The 21,938-nt window shown below is 42.4% G+C and overlaps 1 protein-coding gene and 1 long non-coding RNA gene across 3 annotated transcripts; one reads left to right on the forward strand and one right to left on the reverse strand.

The window, feature by feature from the left end:
- The first annotated feature begins 5,637 nt into the window (after positions 1 to 5,637).
- LOC134513447 (cytochrome c oxidase subunit 7A2, mitochondrial) lies at positions 5,638 to 9,663 on the forward strand. Its single transcript, XM_063330155.1, has 4 exons — positions 5,638 to 5,746; positions 6,974 to 7,063; positions 8,503 to 8,587; positions 9,448 to 9,663. Exons 1-4 carry the CDS (start codon positions 5,729 to 5,731, stop codon positions 9,504 to 9,506), a joined length of 252 nt encoding a protein of 83 aa, XP_063186225.1. The 5' UTR covers positions 5,638 to 5,728; the 3' UTR covers positions 9,507 to 9,663.
- Positions 9,664 to 9,809: 146 nt separating this feature from the next.
- On the reverse strand, positions 9,810 to 21,548 carry LOC134513448 (uncharacterized). 2 transcript variants are annotated; one of them, XR_010070430.1, is made up of 6 exons: positions 21,423 to 21,548; positions 20,114 to 20,259; positions 15,826 to 15,929; positions 12,630 to 12,694; positions 11,291 to 11,475; positions 9,810 to 10,232 (listed from the first exon to the last, which is right to left on the reverse strand). It is a non-coding gene; the product is annotated as an uncharacterized LOC134513448 (long non-coding RNA). The 2 variants fall into 2 exon arrangements; XR_010070429.1 differs by having other exon boundaries at positions 9,810 to 11,475.
- Positions 21,549 to 21,938: the final 390 nt, after the last annotated feature.

Here is a 21,938-nt window from a genome sequence, read left to right on the forward strand (position 1 = left end):
TCCAATAGCTTAATCTAGAGCCAGCTTTAAACACCACTATTAATTTATCACATAAACATATGAATGTTTTTACTGAATTACCCGTGTCATCTTTTTAAGCTGGCAGTTTAAGTGTGTAAGTCTGTATAAACTATGGAATGAAGCAACGCTTCCAGTGTGCTAGCTTTCTGTAACTCCATATAATAATTTCTTTGCATAGTACAGCGTGGCAGCACAGAACTTCAAATAGCCAAAACGCTTTAAGATTTTATTTAAAGTGTTGCATCTCTGTTGCTGGAATTATAGAATAAGGGTATGTACCTCTGTATATTGCAAGGCAAAAAGCTCGCACAAAATGTTAAACTGGCTTTCATCTATAGAGTAGCTGCTAAAATATAGTAAGCAAGTAAAGGGGGTGTCTCCCAATTACTGGTTATTAAAATATTTTGATTTTTAAACTTTGTGTTTGTCACTTGAAATGCAAATATGTTCTGCTTCATTCATAATCCCTGTCTTTTCCCAAGTAGGAAATGCTGCCTTTTGGGCTGTGTTCAAAATTAAAAGCAAAGTATTTTTCTATCTTTACCTTAAAATATTTTTCAATGCCTTACCTTTTTTTTCTACTGACTACAGCTGTCGGTGCTGCTTAATGAGGTGCACCAGGATGAGAATTGCTGTCTGGTTTCTGTTACAATTAAGCTTTTTCTCTGAGAGCCTGTAGCTGTAAATACTTGTCAGGCAGTATGCCTGACAGACAGTGTGCCTGCGGAGCTTAAACGGCTTATAAGATCTTAAAATATTAGGTCAAATTTGTAAACTCTTCCTTCACTCATGCTCGTTTGCCTTGATGTCATGTTGGTAACTATGGAGATCTTTGGATGTTACATTACTCACAAGTTAGGTGTCACGGGTTATATTTGGGTTTGATTGCTTGTGACCCAGTTCTCCAGTGGCATCCTTCAGAGGTGTTCGTTGCCAGGGTTCAGGAATACCAAGAGTGAAGCCTCTGCTTTCCGAGTGCCCATCAGGCCCTTCCCAGGTCTTACCCAACTGAGGCAGGGCCCAAAGTGTGAGAGGTTATGAGCTTTCTGGAGGCTGCCGCTGTGATGAGGGTCTGCTTATGAATGAGTCTTTCCTGGAGAGAGTTAATTTGGGAAACTAGGATATGTCCCTGTCTTCTGCAAGAGCTCTCCAAATTCACTAGTGTGAGACCAACTTCCTTCTGGTTTCTTGTAACAGAAAGAACTAGTTTCCTAACTTGTTTCTTCTACACTATAACAAAGCAGATTGTCACCTCAGGTGGTTTTTTAACTGCGTCGGGCTGTTTGGGGAGCTGTCAGTTGTGTTTTGCAGAGTCACAGGGAAGAGTTACCAGCTTATAACTGGAATGTGAAGGATCCTTCACAGCCTTTGCCTGCCAAGGTCACACTGGTACTGAAACTAGGTTCTCAGCAGCATGGTTTTGCTTTAATTATGAATGTTAAACCTTGAAGAATGGGAGACTCGTCTTTATTTATAGAAAGGGAGGAAAGGCCATGACTGTCTAGAGTCAAATAACATCTGCAAGGACGTGTATCTACTAGAATACATCAAATAGAGCAGTGACGGCGGCTGGTGTTTGGATTGGATTCATGGAGGCGTTATTGACTGCACCTTTCTCTCAGATGCCCTGGCTTGCAGTGGGAAAACAAGGGTTTACAATGTCTGTAGACAGACAGATGTCCAAGACTGAGTTGAAGTGAGTGTCTGCTGGAAAAATGTGATTAAGTCTAAAGCAGAATGTACCTACAGTTACTTAAAAAAAAAATAAATTGTTACTGGTAAGAATGCAACTGTGGAAAACAATAAGGCATTAACCATCGAGTAATCTGGAAACACTGCAAATTATTCTGATCTTCCAAGTTGACAAAACATGAATATGGTTTCTGATTTTGACTGAAAATTTGTGATCTACTCTTGGTACTACGTAAGTAGTCTTTGTTTTTATAGAAGTTTGATATTTGTGTTACCTGGGGCTGTTCCCTGTAACTGAACTAACTAGCTATGGTGAGTTAGGAATGAAGAGGGCAACAATGCAAAGGCCTTCAGGAAGGTTTGCAATATCAATCTTAAAATCAAGCCAGTCCCATCAGGGTTTTTTTTTTTGTATTGCCCTAGTCAGTGAGTTTAAAAAACAGCAACAAAAAAACTCCACAAAACCAAACACAAAAAAATCCCAACACCCCAAAATGTCCCACATATCAAATACTTGTCTGTATTGAACAGCCTGCCAGAAATTCTCACTTTCAAAGTAGGAGAAAAAGTGTGAAAATCTAAGCAAATTTCATTTCTGCTCTCTTCTTAGCAACATGATTGTTTTATGGAAGAGGCTGCTTCTAGCAGTGTGAAAATGCACTCTGAGGTAGAAAGCACAGTTGCAAAAGGTTCTTTTTGTTTTGTTTTGTAGCAGTCGCATTGAATTTTCCTCAGCAGTATTTTCATATAAAAATACCCTACGTTCTAGCTCACGGAATCTGTTCTGATCGCTGTGTTGCCTTCTATGCTCAAATGTGAAGTCTAATCTTACTTGACAGTTTCAATTAAGACCAAAGTCCATTATGAATTGGCCTGATAAGAATTAGCAGGTCCTTAGACGACCTGAGTCTCAAATAAGCAACTACCTTCCTGTAAGCCTCCCATTCCAAACGTGCTCAGCCTGGGTTTGAAAATAAAGTAATACCGTCCGGGGGTGAGTTATACCAACTGCTGCTAGAAAGTCTGAAGTTGGAAAATTATCTTTCTCATTTCCTGTTGGGAATGAGATAGAGGAGTAAAAGCCTAAGTCAATAATTCATGAAGCTCAATAAGTTTAAAAAAATACTGAAAGAAAGTAGGTGGAGTTCTCTCTCTGATTTCAGATAAAGATGACATGAACAATTCAAGCAAGTTGAATACCAGAGTTATGTCCAAGTTTAATTGAATTTGCACCAGAGCAAGTGGATTGTGCTCAAATTTTGCAAAATAAAATGGTGAGATGCTTTAAGTAGCGTTAGACAGCCAGGAGGGTAATTAATGACCTCATTAATTCTGTAATGGAAATGGGAAAGTTTGGACTGGGATGTTTTTAGAGGAAACGAAAATACAGTTGTCTCCAGGCTTGCCTACTGACGCCTGGCACTATGGGGCTGAAGTTGGTGTGTGCTTCACAACAGATGCTTGTGAACTTCGGAACAAATCGTTGTTATGTCAGCAAGTTCTAACACAATTTTAGTGTATTATACAGCTCAAAGTAGCTTGGAAAATGGTTATACTAAGACAGAATACAGTTTGTTTTCTGCATATACAACGTAGCTTTTAACTGAGTTAGTCAATTATTTTGTTTGCAAGAAAAAAAATTAAACTGGTGGGCAGGCAAGAGTCTGAAGGAGGTTTAAAAACAAATTGTAACTTTCAGCTGTCCTGCTGCACCAGGGGTGTCCACTTCCACAGTTGGGTAGAATGTGAACTCAGTTGTTCGTGCGATCTCTCTAGTAGGGTTTACGTACCCTTCTATTACTGGTTTAAGAGGTAAAACGTTTTTTGTGATGAGTGCTTATTAACATACAGATTAACAGCCCTGTCTGCATTCTGGTTTAAACAAAACTGTTTAGCAAAGCATTTTGAATGCAATACATGCAAAAGTTACTCTGTCCTGTTAGGAAAAAGCGGTCTGTGTTTTTGCTTTAGTGAAATACCCTCACCCTGAGGCAGGAAGTTGCCCTTTCTCTTTCCCTCAAGTTTTCATTTCTTCATGGATTAGTCAACACTGAAGACAGCAGCTCTGCTTGCTCTGAGCAGTCATCTTGTAGCTTGGATTGGTACGTAACCCACATGCCAAGCTTTAAGTATGGCCTCTCTGTTGTAAAGAGTATTTTGACAGACAGTAGCACTGAAGCTCGGATTCAGACGCACCAGGAGATCGCCCACAGTGCAGAAATTAAGCAATAATAGTTTCTTTGCGGATTATGATCCTTTTACCAGTATCCAAATACAACTGAGTATGTAAAAATTAGAATAAAAATATTATATGCACTCCTAAGATGAAAGATTGCAAGAGGAATGAATGGAAATCTATCTTGCAGTAGTAGTAATGTATTTTAAGTGTTATTCTAAAACAGCACTGCTTGAGCGTTCAAAAACTATTTGTTAAATAATGCATCCCATTTCCTCCTTTGTTACCACACATCATATTTCTCTCTGATTATGCTTTCTAAATGGTATTTTTAATATTCTACTCAGCTAAGACTATACCTATAAATACTTCCTCTTTGTGTTTTTAGTTTCTTTCTGGGGCAGCTCATCAGTCTGAGAAGTGCTGTGCTTTGAGATATGATCCTTGTTATTTCCATACTAGATTGAGCACTAATTTGCTGTGTTTGACAGACATTATTCATCACGAGGTTTGGTACCAGTGCAAAAGCAGTGTAATGCCAAAACCTGCGCGTACTGCAGCTGCAGCAAAGCCAGGAAATAGTGTTTCTGATAGCATTGTATTTCAGTGTAAGGTTGAAGCATGACAAGATGCAATTGTGGGACTAGATCTGCAATGCAGAAAAACCACAGGCTTCTCGGAGAACATCCTTGAAGGGCAAATAGATTACTTCAGAATCAAATAGGCTTGCATTTCATACAAATCTGGCATTGCTTTGCTGTCTGTAATTACCTATTGTGAAACACGAAGCTGAAGTTGGGTTTTCTTTTCTCACATGCAGATTACTCAGTATCCCTGCTACTAATGAAGTTTGAGGCAGTGGGCAGGTACATATTTTATTTTGGAGGTTTTTTGTTTGTTTGTTTTCTGTGCTCACCAAGGGATGTTGCATCTATCCAAGGGTGCGAGAGCCACCCAGCTGGGTCAGACCCGGGCTTGGCCGAGCTCCGTGTCCTGCCTCCAGCGATGGCCCAAGGGGATGTCGCGGGAGTCCCTATGAACAGAAGCAGCCCGTGGTGGAACTCTCCTGGGCCTTGCTTCCAGCCTTCGCGGGTCTGTAACGTTTTTAATGAAAGGTGATTTTAAAATCTGTATGTAGCAGCTCTGAAGGCTTTTCTTTCATGGATTTGCCAAAGCGTCCTCTGAAGGCTAAGAAGTGGCCGCCACCTGCAGCATCCCGTGGAAACACGTTTCCTCAGTTTATGCTGCACGAGGTGCAGAGATACCCCATGGTTTGACCCCGCGCCCAGCTGCGGCGTTTGCTGCCCTGTTCTGCTGCTTCTGGAGACGCTGCCGCTCTTGCCTCCCCTTCCCTATCCCGCCCTCGCTGTGCGGGGCTCGCCTCATGTTCCCGCGCCCTGAAATGGGACAGACGTCCCGGCCATTCCTGCCTAGACGGGGCGGGGGGTGTGGGCTCGGCCTGGGCCTTCCCCCACCTCAAGCCTCCCTTCTGCCCTGCGGCGCCGCCCGCCGTCGTTGTTTTACTGAGGAAAGGCTGTCGCGGGGGTGCGAGGAGGGGGATGGCTTTTCCCAGACCAGCCTGGAAACAGCCGGGCGCGCTCACGCACCGCCGCGCTTCTCCCCAAGGCGGCTGCCGGCCCCGCCGCCGCCATCTTCTCCCGCCCCCGTCACGGGGAGGACTGACGCGGGGGGCGCTGTAGGCTCCGCGGTGGCGCTCTGGGCGCGCGGCGCGGCTGCCTCTGTGGTCCCATCGGTTGAAGGGGGGGAGGGGGGAAGGGGAGGTGCTTCCGCTTCCGCTGCCCTTGTTACCGGCGGGAGGTGACGGGACCAAGAGCCGCGATGTGGCGGAACCTGCTGGTGAGGCCCCGGGGCCGGCCCGGCCGGGCTGAGGGGAGCAGCCCGCTACCGCTCTGTCAGCCCCCGGCGGGGCTGCGGCTCCCGGGGCGGGGCGGGCAGCTGAGCCGGGCTCTGTGTGTGGGGGGTGGTGGGGGTGGTGGTGGTTCTCTCAGGGGCTGTCGGCGCCCGGCCGGGCCGGGCCGCGGGAGCTCGGGCGCCTGGGCGCCTCGCTGCCGGCCGGGCTAATACCCGGAGCTGCTGCAGGAGCCGCTGGGGATGAGGGACGGGGAGGGGGAAGTGTTGCATTTCAAGTCCTGTCCCACTCGCTCCACCTAGTGCTGAGCTTCAGGAACTCGAAGGGATGGGAGTCGGTGGGGTCTGGGTTGTTCCCATAAGACGGCTCTAAGGAGACCAGTTTTACGCTGTGGTTATTTGGGGTGTGCGAGGGGAGGAGGTGCGTTGTTCCGTTACTCGCAGCCACAGCCAGCATCACCTGGATGTTTCTCCCCCGGCTGCGTTTTTAGCGGGGGTGATTTTGCGGGGGAGGATCAATGTTGCTTGAAGGAGACTGTTGGCAGGGTAGAAGTACAGCTGGCTCCTACCTTTGAGACTTGAGATGTTAATGAAAGCAGACTTTGAGCCATCAGAAGGATCGTAGGTTTTCTTTGTCTGACCTGTGCTAACGAACACCTATATGATCTGACTACAGAAAACAGTTCTAGCTTAGGATGCTGCAGGGTGTCTTTAGCTCTATTTGTGTGTGCCTCCTTCAGCTCTATGAAGGGTAGCTCCCATGCTGGTGTCTAGCAGGTGAACTGCAGCTGAGAAAAGGTCCTTGGCTGCTCAAATGTGTTTGTCTTAAATACTGTTGCCCCTATCACTAGAGTCAGACACAGAAAATCTCTGCCTGAAACGGAGATCTGAGGGGCTGAGGTCAAGATTTCCCCAAAAGGATTCGAATTAGGAAGGTTATGCCACTGATCCATAAATCTGTTGTATCTTAACGGAAGTAATTATCTTGAGTTCTCTTTTTCAGTAACCGGTCAATCAGTCTTTTATGTAGTCTGTTGAAAGACTGACTGAATGAAAAAGTGGGTTGTGGTGAGGTTTTGGTTTTTTTTAAGACTTTCTTTTCGTCTTGTGCCTTCCACTTATAGCTTACTTCTTTAAAAAAATACTGCTACTCCAGTGTGGATATAGCTGAAAAATTTCACTGTTTTTAAAACACTGTTTTATCTTTTATTTCAGGGTCTTCGCCAGATTTCCCAGAGGACCATAAGCACTGCTTCACGCAGGCAGTTTGAAAATAGAGTTCCTGAGAAGCAGAAGCTTTTTCAGGTATTGAATGAGCTCTGGTAATAGAATAATGTTAGTAGAATGACAAGGTTTTAGTAGACCATAACTGCATATGTTCTGTTGCTAATGAACTGGTGAAAGTCCTCTTTACATCTGAGGTGACTTCTTGAAATCAGTTGTACAACTATAGTGTTTGGAATCAGCAGTTATTTTTTACAGAGATTAAGATTACTTGTGCACGCATACTTGACTTGCTGACTCCTTAGGGTTTTTTACCCTGTGAAATGATTTGTACCTGAGTTTCTTATGAGTAGTGGGCACTGTACAAAGATAGAGACACAGTACTCTGAAGTGGACTGAGATGGGGGAGTATGTCCTGAGAAAAACAGCAAGTGAGAGGACGGAAGTACAGTGAAAAGTTTAACCTCCAATCTTACAGCCATATCCATAGCTCATAGACTCCATAATTCTTAATGAGGATGTGGTGGTATTGTACGTCTTGGTTATGAAAACAGTAAAGCCTTAAAGGATTGGATTCGCTCCTAGAAAACTATTGAATCTTTAAAAGTAATTTCTGAACAAATCTCTTTCTGACTGATAGGGCCACCTAGTGAGAACTAGTGGTTTTTCAAATGCCAAAGCAGTGGATACTCGAGAGCATACTCCCAACTGTGAGCCACAACCTGGCTTCATTCTGAGGATAGAATAGACTGAGCTTCAGCAGTGTGAAAGGGGAAAAATACGTTAGAAGCCCTGGTTTAATAGTTTTTGTGTCTTGTTGCTTTCCTTTCCCCTGAAAGAGAAAGCCAGTCTTGTCGGGACACTAAGGAGCACAGTTTTGATTGTGAGCCAAGGGTAAGCGTGATGTTGGCGATGGGTGAGGTCAGAGGTTCTCCTTCTGCTGGCAGAGCTCTCTATGCATATCTCTTCCTCCTCCCATTCCTTTCTTGTGGGGCAGCAAGTTAAGCTGGGCTTGGTTCCACCAGCACTGGAAACAGGCTTAAATTCCAGAGCAGTATAAACTCGCCGATAAGGGTAAAGATCACGAGGATCTGGTGTCTGGGAGTTTTACTTTGGGTGGAGCAAAACATTTTCCTGTATGACACCAGGTGATAGTAGAGGCTCCTACCCTTGCCGCTCTCTATGCCGGAGACGGATGGGAAGTTTCTAGGGATGGTACTCATACCCTGTGCACCCGAGGGGGGCTGGCAACTGGTGTCAGAAGATTTCAGGCGTCTGCCAGTGGCTGCTTTGGAAATGAATGTGCACATCACTTACTGTATTTCCCTAGTGAGTGATCACCTGACACCAGCGTGAAAGCTTGAAAGACAACGCAGAATCTAAATAAGGTTCAGTGTCTTTTAGGAGTTGGGAAGATAATTTGGGGAAGTAATTCTTGTTGTGGGTAATTCTAGTTATATTAACACAGTGTTGCAATAACCGTATTTAAATAGTTTCTTTTTGTCACTTGTTTCCATTAGGAGGATAATGGCATTCCAGTGCATCTTAAAGGTGGTGTAATGGATGCTCTGTTGTATAGAGTCACCATGGGTCTGACAGTTTTTGGTAAGGCCAATACTAAAATATTTATGCTTTGGTGCAATTTCCAACGTGCTACTGTTAAAATACTTTTTTCTTTGGTACAATCTCCAGCAAATTCCTCTGTAAATTAGTTATGTAGTTCCTTTAGTCTGTTCTTCAGAGCATGCAAAATGCATATAGAGAGGGGAAAAAAACATTTGGACACACTATGTATTTATTTGTGCTTTGTCAAGGTTAGCTTTTCAGATGGCTTTTTTCCCCTGACTAATAGTACTATGGGCTGGATACTCCTTCAGAATTCATGTATGACGTTAGAGAAAACTAGAACTACTTAGAAAGCTTATTCTGAAAAGGAGTAAAATGTAATTATAGCACATACCCATACCAGTTTTTTTCACTAGCCCCTTTTTAGTGCTAGGTGATACTTGATGTGCGGAGTTTTCGCATGCTGTGAAAACTAGCAGAATATATCCAAGCTTTATGATACTGTATATATCTAACCTTTACGTTGCTTGTTACATGGTTTTGTAATAGCCTCTAACTTAAATGTGTTGATCTGATGTATTTTCAGTTCAGTAACTTTAAGAATGAGTAACCATTACTTTACGATTGTCTAAGTTCCACAAACGTGCCTCTCCCCTTTTTTTTTTTTCCCTGTTTATTTTTATGCAGCCTATGGAGATGTATTTAAGGATTTTTATTTTTTAAAATATGAAGTGCCAAAAAAAAAAATTTGTTGAGATGTGGCTGTGGAAATGTGTTGTGTCTGAATTGTAGCTGCTTATTGTCAACATTTCTTCTGGAACAAACCGTGAAAGGGAAAGCTGTCTTGAAAGAAATTCTGTTTACCATTCTGAAAATATCTTTTCTGTCTCTTAATTCAGGAACGGCCTATGTTGTTTATGAGCTGCTTGTCGCTTCAATGCCCAAGAAGCAGAAATGATTCCAGTTCAGGATGCCTCAGTGACTAGCATCTCTTCGTCCAACTCCATGTGACTATGATGGCAGCTTATACGTATTATAAGCAGCTGGCTTAATGCTTGGAGTCATAATTTAATTGTAACATGTTAACTGCAATCAATAAAGCAGTTTTTACGTTGCGTTGTGGTGTTCTCGACTGTATCATGTGTTCTATATTAGAGTGCTTTTTACTTCCAGTAAATGTACATTGAGTTGATTAATATGCAGATTTTTGAATTGTGAGCCTTTTTTCTTTGTATGTCGTTTATGTTAGTACTTCAAAGGTGAGTAAAATGCCCTGAATTCCTGTGAGAAAGTGATATCGTGTCTTCATTATAGCAATTTCATCTTCTTGCTTTAGCAGAGCAAATTAATCTTATAATAAATGATTAGGATTAGATTAAACCTGTGTGGAAATGAATGTTGAGGACTCGATGATTATGCTGTATCTTTGTTGTCAACTGCTGGAAGTTTCAGTTGCCTTTCTCTGCTACAGCTTAATGGAACATCACATTTCCTGAAAAGAATGAAGACTTCTAAGCATGCAGACGTGATTAGCAAGTGATTGTGTATTTATTTTGCTGCCCATGAAATCAACGTACGTATGTTAATGATGATTAAGACTCGCTAATCTTCCAGCATTGCCTCATGTTTCAGGTGGCTAAGGCCAGCTTGTTCTCAGTCATTAGGGTAAGTAAAGCAATCAGTTCTGTAGCGTAAAATAAGAAAAAAAAAAGTTTATTAGAGAATTTGTTGCTATTCTAGAGCCAATAGTAAAGTGGAGGAGGGACACAATAGATGTTAATACGAACTGTACTGGTGCAGTGCTAGAATTTCTACTGATTGAAAAGGTTTACAGTGACTTAATTAGATACTCTGGCAGTTGACGGCTAATTTGATCTAGGCCGAACTGGACACTCTTAAATCAGAAAAACTGAAGATATTGAAAGCAGTGCTTAGAAAAGCTCCAAATTCTTATTAATCATTTTTGACAGTTTTTAAGGCTCTTTTGGAAGAATTTCTCCAGCCTTCGCTGTAACTTTGAGAACAGGCTAAATGCTTAGAGAGACTGCCTTCTCTCTTTATGAATTTTACTTTTCTGAGGTTTGAGAATAGGACTGCTCCGTGTCTGTAGGGCAGGAGTAGATCTAGTTCATAAGTTAACCGGTTAATCCAGGTTAACTGGATTAAGTATCAAACAACTATATCTTAATTTGGGTTGGGAGGAACCTCTGAAGGCCAGCTGGTCCAATGTTCTGCTTAGAGCAGTGACCCTTCAAAGCTACACTGGGTCGCCCAGGGCCTTGGCCTCTCACACAAGGAGTATCTCCAAGGACGGAGATTTGACAGCCTCTGCGCAACCAGTTCCAGAGCTTCACCGTCTTTTCTCTGAAGAGTATCTTTCCTTTTCTGGGATACAGGAATACGTGGTGTTAGCATTCCTGTAACACCGCTTTAAAGGAAGCCACAATTGCACTTGACTACTTCCACCCATATAGCACAAATTTTACAAACTTAAGTGGGAAAGCGGGTATCTTTGAATGTTTTATGTTAGGGAATGAGGCAAAAGCTGGAGGCGTGGCTGAGTATTTTAGGCTGCTGCTACTCCTTCCTGTCAGGGTGGCACAGTAGCTGCTGCTTCTAAAGCTCATCAACACTATGGTTTCTGGGAGAGCTGTCAGCGCTGCTCCAAACTTTCTTGCAGCAATTTGAAACTATGTGCCTTTAAGTTACGTGCCTTAGCGATAACAGCTGAGGAGTGCTCACCTGCTCTGTTTCACCAGCAGACCTGTATGACAGCTCCCTGCGGATGTAGAGACACAACGAAAGGCTGATAAAGCTAATGGTTTGACCATGATCCTTCCTGAAGTTGTCCTCTTTCCGTGGCTGAGGTGGTGTTCATCAGCTTGCTATGGCACTGACAACTACAAATGCCGCTGGAGATCCATCATCTTGGGAGGAGAAAAATTTGATTGTGGTTTAGAATTGGGGAGGGATATCCAGTAATAGCTATTAGCTGCTATCGTGTGTTTGGGAACAAGCCTTACACCTGAAGTAGCTAGTGCTTCTAGGAAGCATCTCTAAGTGGGTGCATATGAGAATCACTTACAAGCTTACCCGGATGCCTCTCACTAGCTTAACTTGCAATTACTGGGGAAGAACATCTCTGGAGAACCAGCAGTACCTGGGCGTCCCTAGTTAAGTTTTATGTTCCCAACACAGTTGGTGCCTTTGTAGCCTTCCTGTCAAGTTGCTACTTGTGGTTCATTATACTGAAGCTCTGGTGTTGTCTCTGTAACAAATAGAGCTTCTAAAAAAAAAAAAAAAAAAAAAAAAAAAAAAAAAAAACCAAACAAAAAAAAGGAATCCACCGAAATAATCCTTTTGTTTCCCTTCTCAAGGAAACAGTGGGTTTTCCGAAATGTGAAAATGAGCGCAAAAATCTAGCTTCCCACTCCACTACTGTTTTAAGCCTCTTGTGGATTAAGCGCGTTTAGAATTTTTCATTGCTATCCTGGAGAACCAGAATATGCTTGTTAAACTTGAGGCAAACTGGAGGAGAAGGGCCAGTGTACTCAGAACTTTCTAGTAGAACCAAAAATCTTAAAACAGGAGAGTGGGAGAATACCCCTCGATGGTAGTCTCTCTGCGTGGGTGGGGTTAGTCAACTGTATGACCAAAAGAGTAAGAACTGCCTGGATAGACATCTTGGAAGAAGGTTTGGGAAATGGGGTACAGCTTACCTCGAGATGAACATTGATGCCTACAAGGAAGTGCAACCTTCCAGCACAGCGAACTATACTTCACAGCATGTGAAGGAACCGATCTGCTCTCTGCGACACTGGTAAGGCTTCTGCGGCTACCGTGTGCCCAGGGTTACTACCAAGATGTGGACCGAGTGGTGGGCATCTGGAAGGCAGCATAAGGAAAAAGTCAAAACCTTTAAAAAGCCCACATCCTTTCCCACCCGCAGGAATTATGAAGAATATTGAAAGAAGGACAAATGTTTAAATAGTCTAAACTATAAAAATCCTGTGATGAGCTAGCTAGGTGTTAAATGTGTGTTTCTGTGTGCAACCAAAGCAGAATGGACAGTCGTTCTCACCATCTACTGCATCTCAGAGTCTTCTGTCTCAGCGACAGCTTGTGAGCTGTGCTGCAGGTGGCACCCTGGTGGGAGGACATGTGGGGTTAATGCAAGCCAGGAAAAAGATCTTTGTACTGCAAAGCAATCGGTATTTACAGACAAAGCCTTGAAATGTTGTTTAAATGAATAACAAATGACCAAAAATTGTTCTGGCAGAGGTGGGTCTGGTAATCCCAAAAGGTGTCCCTGAAGCCTGCAGCTGGAGGCCGGGGCCGTGCTGTGCTGCTGGCGAGCGCTCACGGGGTGGCGTGCGAAAGCCGTGGCTCTGCCAGCGCTTCAGGGATTTTTTTCTGCTGCTGGAGCTGGAGGAGGATGAAACCAAACAAGAGCCACCGTCAGCTGCTCAGCACCACTTTCTGGGGCCGCATTGTAAAGCTAAGAGGGAAATTCCCATCCCCTGTTCAGTCTATATGTGTATTTTGTTGCAGGCATGTCCATGTCACAAGCTGCCAGAAGATGTAAATTAGGTGCCTATACTGTCTATACTGTCTTTCCCTAGGAATATGAAAAAAGAGAGCTACAAATCTTCTCTTACAGCTAAAATGAATGGAAAGTTTCTGGAAATATCTGAAGATCCTATGTTCGATGTCCCTGTGGGTACAAGTAAAAGCAGCGACTTCTATTACACCTTGTTAATGTGAGAAGTTAAACTTTAAAAAAGAAAATGGTCAGTATTGTGAAGTCTTAGATTGCTAGCAGTTAATGTACTCCAGTTATGTGCTTTTCTTACCTGATTCTATTACTGTAGTGCTTAATTACCACCCTTAATATTTTTTTGAGTTAGATTGAGTTTATTGATGTAAATATTACTACCTTACTGCATTCCGCTTTTTGAATTGTGTTTAGGCAATAGACATGGTATCTTCCTAAACAGAGATTTCATGTTCGTGTAAACTTTATTTTGTATTTCATGTTCACATAAACTTTATTTTTCAGTTCTTGTAATTAGAAATGTTAGCTATGATTTTTTTATATTTTGGTTTAATGGATGGGAAAGCCTCTTGATGCTGAAGACAGGGGAATGCTGTCCTGGCTTCCACTGAGCTGGATTGTTCTAAATGTCATCCCGAAAATATGGAAGACGTTTTCTGCTAGATAGGCAATGAGTGCTCCATCTCTTCCACCCCCTTTGCCACCCTATTTTTCATTATTTAAGCTTTTAACCTTACATGGTTTTAAGGTTAACAAAGAAAGCTTAGTAGTGTGCCAGCTTTGGCAGAATGAAAAAAAATAAAATTGTTCATGCTACTGTAAGAGAAATGACTATTCAAACAAGAATCAGACAGATGAAAGAGATGAAAACTAAATCCTCAGTATTGCAGTTCTAGGTTACACAATCCTTTCTGAGACTCCAGATGCACAGACCGTGTTTTACTTTCTCCGCTGGGAAGGTAGCTCAGAACTATCTACTCTTAGAACTGTGCCCTGGGCTACATTTTCTTGGCTGCTGAATATATGTATAGATCCAATTAGCCTGACGCACTCAAAAATTTCCCTGATAAAAGTATGAGGACTAGTAATACACAGTATCACAGCATCAGCTTCCTAAAAGACACCACGAAAAATGTTCAGAAACTCTTCGAAATAAAAACACCGGAGAGATCTCTAGGTGTATGGCCTTACCTGTACTTTTTTTTCTTTGTTGAGATCCCAGAGTAAAAATACCACTTTTCTAACGTTGCTCGCCTTGGCTGTCACTGCTCTGAACTATGAGAAAGCGTGATGAATTTTTTTTGGCATCTGTTGTATTAACCTGTCCATCCTTACTCCCCCATTCTTTCCCAATTCTGTTACATATCAAAGAGCTGGAGGTTGACCTTCATAGTTGCTAGAGTGAATCAGACTTTCAAAGGCAAAATCAATCTGATCAACCTGACATGACCCTAAATAAGGTATTTAGGTGATGAGTAAGTCAGAACCAACATATCTTTTCATGTGCATGCTTGTGCGATTATTTTTTTAAACAAGTTCCTTTTAATAATAACACCACCTTCTCGAGTCAAACTTGCCTGAGCCTTTCCACTTATTTTTTCAGTACTCAGTCAATTCTGCTGTAAAAATAATGGCTTGTCCCGAAACACCACGTGAGGAGAATTTCTTGTCTGTACTGTACTTGAGTGTGAGTATTCAAGTCTTCAAACTTGGTGGGCAGCGCACACAGTCTGAGAGATACGTTTTGGTCTTGTCTCAATATTTCTCAAGAGTTGCTCTTATTATTCACAGGTTTTCTAACTGATTTTCTAACTGACTAACTGATCACAGGCTTGCCCAAAACACACGTACAGCTACAGCACACTCATATCTATTTTCTCAAAAAGATACATCCTCGCAAAAAAAAAAGTAATTGGCTGGGATTCCTATTTTTAAATGTTGTGGTAAGTCAAATTCACTCACAGGGGCTGGGGAAGTACGTGAGAGAAGGGTGTTACCCCACTGCGTTCCCAGTCAGGCAGTCCTGGTTTTAGCTCCTCAGGGAATACCAGTATCTGTACTCAGCTCACTCAGCTCACAAAATATTTCCTCCCGTTGCATATAGCCTGCTATGTCCTAGAGAAAACTACCAAAGAGGGATTAATTTGTCCTTTGCTCATGTGTTTCTTTCTTTGAGTTCCCAATCCACCAATGTGAACTTTCTGAAACATGAAGGATCCTTCCTCTCCTCTGTCTGGGTCATGCATTGCATGTAATTATCTTTCCTCTCCCTCCCCAGTATTTTATCATTTTATTTTTATGTCACCAGCTTTGGTATTTTTATTGGTGAAACAGTCTGTCCCTTGTGTTGTTGGGTCTTTGCTGGCTGCAGAAAAGGCAAGATGCTGTCTGGTGGGCATGGAAATAAATTGGAAAGGGATGATCAGGTAAGATCCGGTAATATTTAAGCTTTACATATACCAGAACATGGAAGGAGCTACAATACAATAGACCACAAGAGGCTTGGAGGTTTAGAGTTACCTAAGTTAGGGCTTCCTAAATAGAATTGTTACAAACGAAGTATGAAATGAACAAGATCATGGCATTGTTTTAAAAGCATATTGCAGCATAGGTGCTCTCTTTCCTCTATCAGCAACATGCATTTGACTGCTAACGGAAGTGTAAAATAAGAGAAGAGTATAGTGTCTTGTGATATGTCAGTTTAATAAAATGGTATCCTTACCATTAGAGGTGTATCGAGGAATAACTCTCTTCTTGAGGCTGTCTGTGTTCACCTAGAGATGCAGTTCCCTGTGATTTCACCAGGAGAAACAGCAGAATGTTTTCCTTGAAAAAAAGACAATGAGGTGTTCAACTGAGGTACTTTATATGTGCTCATCCAAAAGTTTTTCATCTGCCACAAGCATCCAGAAACAAGTTGAACTGTCTCTTAATGTCTTTGGGTTAAATACTTTCTAGAGGACTTCTTAGGGCCAAAAGAGAGATATGTTTATTTGTCCAGTTTTAACAATATCTGAGACAGTGGCAAAAAAATTTAGATATTTGTAGATGGCTGTCTTTAATTTTCCACAGAAGTTTTCCCTTTTAACCAAGAAAACTGGGCTGTGCAAGACCTGAAGTATGTGATCTGCCCAAAATGTTCTTACTCCCAAGTTAAGATTCCTCCAAATCTCCTGGTATCGTTCTCATCAATATGACCTTAACATTATGCATCGATATTCAGAGATGCTTTTTGGAATAAAAGGGAGAGAGGGAGATTTGGTGCTACTAGAGCTTGTCTCACCTGTTGAGACAGTTTGTGCCCTGTAACAGTGAGCAGCTTCTGTTCCTGCAGGGGTGCAAGGAGGAGCTTGTGGTTCCATCAGGACCTTTAAGCTACAAATGTGTTCTTTAACTGATTGAGTTATATATATTTATTTAATATCAAAATGGTTCCACATTGTTTCATCTCAACATGAGCACTTACGCTGGATGACTAATGTCCTGGGACCTGAAGTTTATAATGGAAAGGCTGACACACGCACACATGCAATCTTATCTATCGTAACACTATGCAAAAGGGAATTATATAATTAAAACATTTTAATGATCTCTATTGCTCAGTGGGAAGTTACAAGTCCCAAAGGACCCAGGCCAACTTTGTTATCAAGGTTTATTCAGCCATCTCTTAGGAGCAGTAGGGCACATTTTGCTAAATATAGTGCGGTGTGCTAATATGTGCTATGTGTGGAGCATTGCACTGGGACCACTGTGCCACAGAGCTGGAGCCCAGTGCACCGGGAGGTTAGTACACCTTCTCCCTTTGCCTGGGATTTTCAGAAATGCGTGCCTAAACTTAGACTCCTAAATTCATACTCAGGCATTTACATAAATAGCCTCGTTTTTCCGAAGAGCAGTACCAAGAAATTCCCTTCTATTAAAATCATAAAATTGAAAAAAAATCTTACAACAGCAGCAACAAGAAGAAACGATTTTATTATTTCTGGAAATAGTACTCAAACGTACGGCCAGATTTTGGGAAAAGAAGAGGGGAATCACAACTTTTGGTTACCCCAGCTTAATTAATTCTGGGGTGTAAATGCAGTTTCTGAAAGGAAGTCACAAAACTTGGGACTGGTGCAGGAGGGACATCAACTGTGTGGCTAGTAAAAGCTGCCTATGATGTATTTCACAGAGTTAGGCAGGAACCTCTGTCACAATCTTTATCTCTCTGTTCAGGTCTAAGATCCAAAAGCAGATGGGTAGAGACTGGCAATCACTACCAGCCAAACGTCTTTTGATCAACATCAGGCACACTTGCTGGTCTCATTCTGGTCCCCCCAACAAATAAGCGCAGACGTGAGCAGACTACAAAGCTCAGCACCAGCAGAAGACTTGGCTGGCAAAAATACCAGGGGTGAAAAGTAAAAGCGCTCAAACCAGTTGCCTAAACTTGGGTGTCTAGCACCACCTCGGGCTATATTTGAGGCATTTATGTGGGGCTGGCAAATACAACACAGTGAGTTGTGCCTGCAGAATACTCACGTGCCCATGGTACAGCAGTTGGGGGCTTGGCAGGATGCCTGTGGCACCCAAAATGGCACTGGGTCTTGCCTCAGCCTCCTCAGTGGCCTACCACAGTTTGAGATCTGCCAGCCTACGTAGGTCCTGGGCTTTAGCTGGCAGCTCTGCAAGAGGTCTCAGATGCTGCAGGGCACTCAAATGGCTCCAGAGCCCGATGTGAAAGCAGCTGGGCCAAGCCCCATGGACAGTGGGTGGCCAAACTGCTCAGGCACCGCTGAGTTCGTTAACTAGATCTTCATCATCCACTGCAGAAGTTTAGATGCTGGGCCGACGTGGAGGCAACCAAATGCATCTTAACCCAGAGCGAAATGCCACTTGAAGTGACCATGCAGGACAAAGTCATGAGCGCAGCTGATGTGCTCAAGAAGCACAGCTGCGATGGTGGAGCATGTGTCAAACAGCACATCCCTTGTCTGCCTTCTCACCTTCTCTGGAGGTTAGGAAAGCAGATTCTGTAGTTATTATTAGAAAATAAGGTCCCAACAGCTACTCCTAGCATAAAGAAAGGGACCCCATCTTGCAGCTGTGGCTGTTCTTAATTGGGGAAGAAGATCATGATGTAGTACAGCCCCGGTTGTGATGTGCCTTAAGCAGCCCATCACCTAACTACATATCAAAGAGCGCTGGGCAGAGGGTAAAGGAGCAATAGGTCGGGTGTACCAGCTGAACATTTGCACTCTAGAAAATGTAAAAGCAAAAGATGGAAAGAAGCTGGGTGGTGTTTCAGAACATAATTTGTGCTTAAAAAACTATTTGTTTAAAAATCCTAAACAGATTATTTTTTTAATACTGCTTTTTTTTTTTTTTTTTTTTTTTTTTGGAAAACAAATAAGAGACGCTGGAGCTAGTAGCAAACATATTTCTCCAGAAAAAATAATATGTTATAACAGAAATCAGGACAATGCCAAAACCAAGACATGTTCAATAAACCGGGGAGGTTAAAAACTAACAGAGTAGCGAGGCCAGCTGGAAAGCATCCGAGAGAGCGGAGGAAAGGGCATGCGAGAGGAGACATTTTAACAGCTTCCTGTGAAGTCTCTCTGCAAGCTGTAGAGGTGTTGATACACAAGAGAGACACTGAACTCCAACAGGTGAAAAAGGCTGCCAGCAAAGGGTGGGTACGAGCTTTCAAGTAACCCTTATGAGTAGAAACAAAAAACAATAGTGTTCTGTTTACACAACAGAGTGCTTCTGATACTGAAGCACAGGGCAACATCTATTTATAATCCAAATAAATCTTATGTTCTGGTATTTGGAAATGTCAGCATTCAACATATTGGGAAGCAGCAGCCACAAGGCTGCATTAAGAAATGCCGATTTAAGTCTGCATTGTTTTGGTCTGTGTATTTTCCTCTTTAGTGACTAGTCAGTTACGACCTGTGCAAAAGAAACTGATTTCTTCTTTAAAGTTAGCTCGTGTGGAGTTCATATATGTCCTGACAGGTGTTACCTAGGCAGTGCTTTTAATGCCTGCAAGCTAAGCTCTTGCCTCTTTTTTTCCACAAAACCCTCATGGATGGAATTTCCATGTCCATCATCACCTGTGATAAGTGACATGCAGATGAGAGCCCCATAGCTCTCACAGACGTATGTATAACCTGGGCTACCCAGCTCCTTGGGCCTGGTGTATTCCCTGGCCATGTCCTGGCTCAAGTTTTCTCTCTTGGGCGTACTGTTCTTCTCTTTTGGAGAGGAAAGAGCTGTGGCGAATGCCACAACCTGCCGGCATGGACATCAAGGCACTGAGATTGGGAAGGCAGGGAGAGGGGAAAAAAGGGGGGGACATGATGACCATTGAGTCCATCTCCCCTGAAGTTTAGAAATGGTCAAAAAATTACATGACTTTTAAGTACAGATATGCTGCAGCAGCAAAAAGGTTTTTAGCAAGACTGGTGGGGTCTGTACCTCTGGCAGTCACATGTAGGAAGGAATCTCCCAGTCCTAGTTCTTTGCTCTCAGGCTGAGAGTTTGCAGAGATACCAGTTAAGCAGACAGTTAATTTTTTGTATTAAACTGAGACTATTTTTGTGGAATCATCCAAAGACAAAGGCTTCTCTGGTGTAGTTTTGGGTTTTTTTTCCCCCTAAATCATTTTTCCTTTCACTTCAAAATAGACTTTTAATCTGTCGATCCAACTTATTTCTGACTGCTGCGCTCATAGCCCAACTATGGTCAACATGCGACTCACCTCAAACAAGTCATTATCTATTGTCAGCCACTAGGAAACAGCTCCCCAAAGTGTGCTGTTAGTACTAAGTATGGTATGGAGGCTTTCTCTTTGAAGTCCTAGCGTACTTTAAATAACGGGGGATAAACTAAATGGCCTCTCAGAATCTTTTCCAGACTCATTTACTATGGTTTTGTGCATTCGTACCAGATTCGGTTGTTAGAGTGTTTAAGCCTTTGAATGTTTGTCCCCCTGAACTGGCAGAAAGTTTGGGGCTGACCTTTACATCCTCTAAACCTTCTTGGAAAGATGAGTATTGGGAGAGAGTGCAGCGGCAGCTGAATATTCCTCCTTGACAGCTTCCCTCTGACCTGCCCCTCAGGCAGGGGAATGGCAGCATCCCTCCACACTCAGTGCCTTTTGTGCCTGTTGGGGAGAGAAGGACAACAGCAGCGGTTGGCCTAATGACAAGGTATTTGGCCTTAAAATTCCCCCAATATAATTAGTTATTCCAATTATTAGTCTGCAACAATGGGATCAGGTCACTCATTAGCTAACACAACTTGAACTTTCAGTATCTTTGAATACCTTGTCCATTCAGGCACAAGCTGATCTTTTCCATAAACCTACCTACCACCTACACAGACCCTGCTGTCACAATATATATTGACATTTTTTGATACAGAAGTACTGATAAGAATTAGCAAAATGTTCCTATTCAGAGCTTGGCACCACACCATTTAAGACTTTGTTGTGGATTAATATTGTGTGCTTCTTTGTAGGGAGTGACTACATTGAAATTGTTGAAGGGTTACCAGATGCAGGGGAACCTACAGCTATTAACCTTTCATCATATGTTGAATCCAATTAGGTACTCAGAGAACACTATATTATAATGTTCTGCGAGTAGCAGCTACTGGCTAGTGATGTTTAAAAGTATTTTGATTCTCTAAAATGATATGTTTCCTCAGTGGAATATCATTCTTTCACTGAGAACCCTTCAGCCACATGAAGAAGAGGAATACTTAGACCTGCATCTGCAGGTCTTTGTGGCTTGTCCATTGCTGTGACGGGAACGGTCACATTAAGACATAACGTGATGCCTGACAAATGTAAAGGGTCATTGTCCTCAGCTGATTTCTTTTCTAGCCCTCTTTAATCAAGCAAGATTTGTACTGGCTTCATTGGGGAATGCTTCCTGAATAGATCAGGATTCTGTTGTGAAATAACAAACCAGGTTCTTTCAAACAAAGCAACTTAATTTAGGAATGTTTTAATATAAGGCGCGTTCCATATATATATGGAAGGGCCTATAAGATCACTGCATCTAATTTTTTCCAGTTTTAATATCAAAGATCTGATATTTTTTAAAAATGACTGTCTACAAATTAAATGGTTTTTATGAGACTCCCAGATTGCATTAGAAGGCCAGTTCCGTTCTATTTATATCTCTGCTTTTGAATGATTTATTTACTTTTCCAGTCCTACTTATTTGGAACCACAATAATTTCTTACTTTCAGAGCATTACATGATGGGAAAAACCAGTTAGAGAAATTAAAGAAATAAATAGTTGCTAAGGAAAACATACCTGGTGAGGTAGATAATTATTTCATGGCTGTAACACTCTCCTGGGACGCTGCTTCCATAGTTGTTCCACTAGATGAGCAGATTTCAGATAGAACCAGTCCTCTCTGAACACTGCTAATATAAGAAGCCATTCCTCATTATGAGAGGTCAGACTAGTACTGCTCTCTGAATACCAGCTCTGAAATGAAATTATCTGAATAAATAAACACCAGACCGAGTTCTTCTCATGCCATTGACTGCAAATCTCTCAGAGAAGGCAGGGCCTGGAGGAAGCGGTTTGCTGTATTTTGCCTTTCTGTATTTTGTAGATGCAGATATAATACTGTGCAATATTAGCTTTATGACTGATTTAATAGGGAATAAAAAATACGCTGGAAAGGTCGTCCTTTGTGCTGTAAGGAATGAATGGGCCTCCTAAATGACTGTAGCAAGACTGTGTAATTTAGATACACTGTAGTGATAAATGCAGTGACAGACTGACCAGCAAAGTAGTTCTCGGGTAGATGGAGGTAAGTCA

Source organism: Chroicocephalus ridibundus, chromosome 3, assembly GCF_963924245.1.
Source record: "Chroicocephalus ridibundus chromosome 3, bChrRid1.1, whole genome shotgun sequence".
Taxonomy (NCBI): Eukaryota; Metazoa; Chordata; class Aves; order Charadriiformes; family Laridae; genus Chroicocephalus; species Chroicocephalus ridibundus.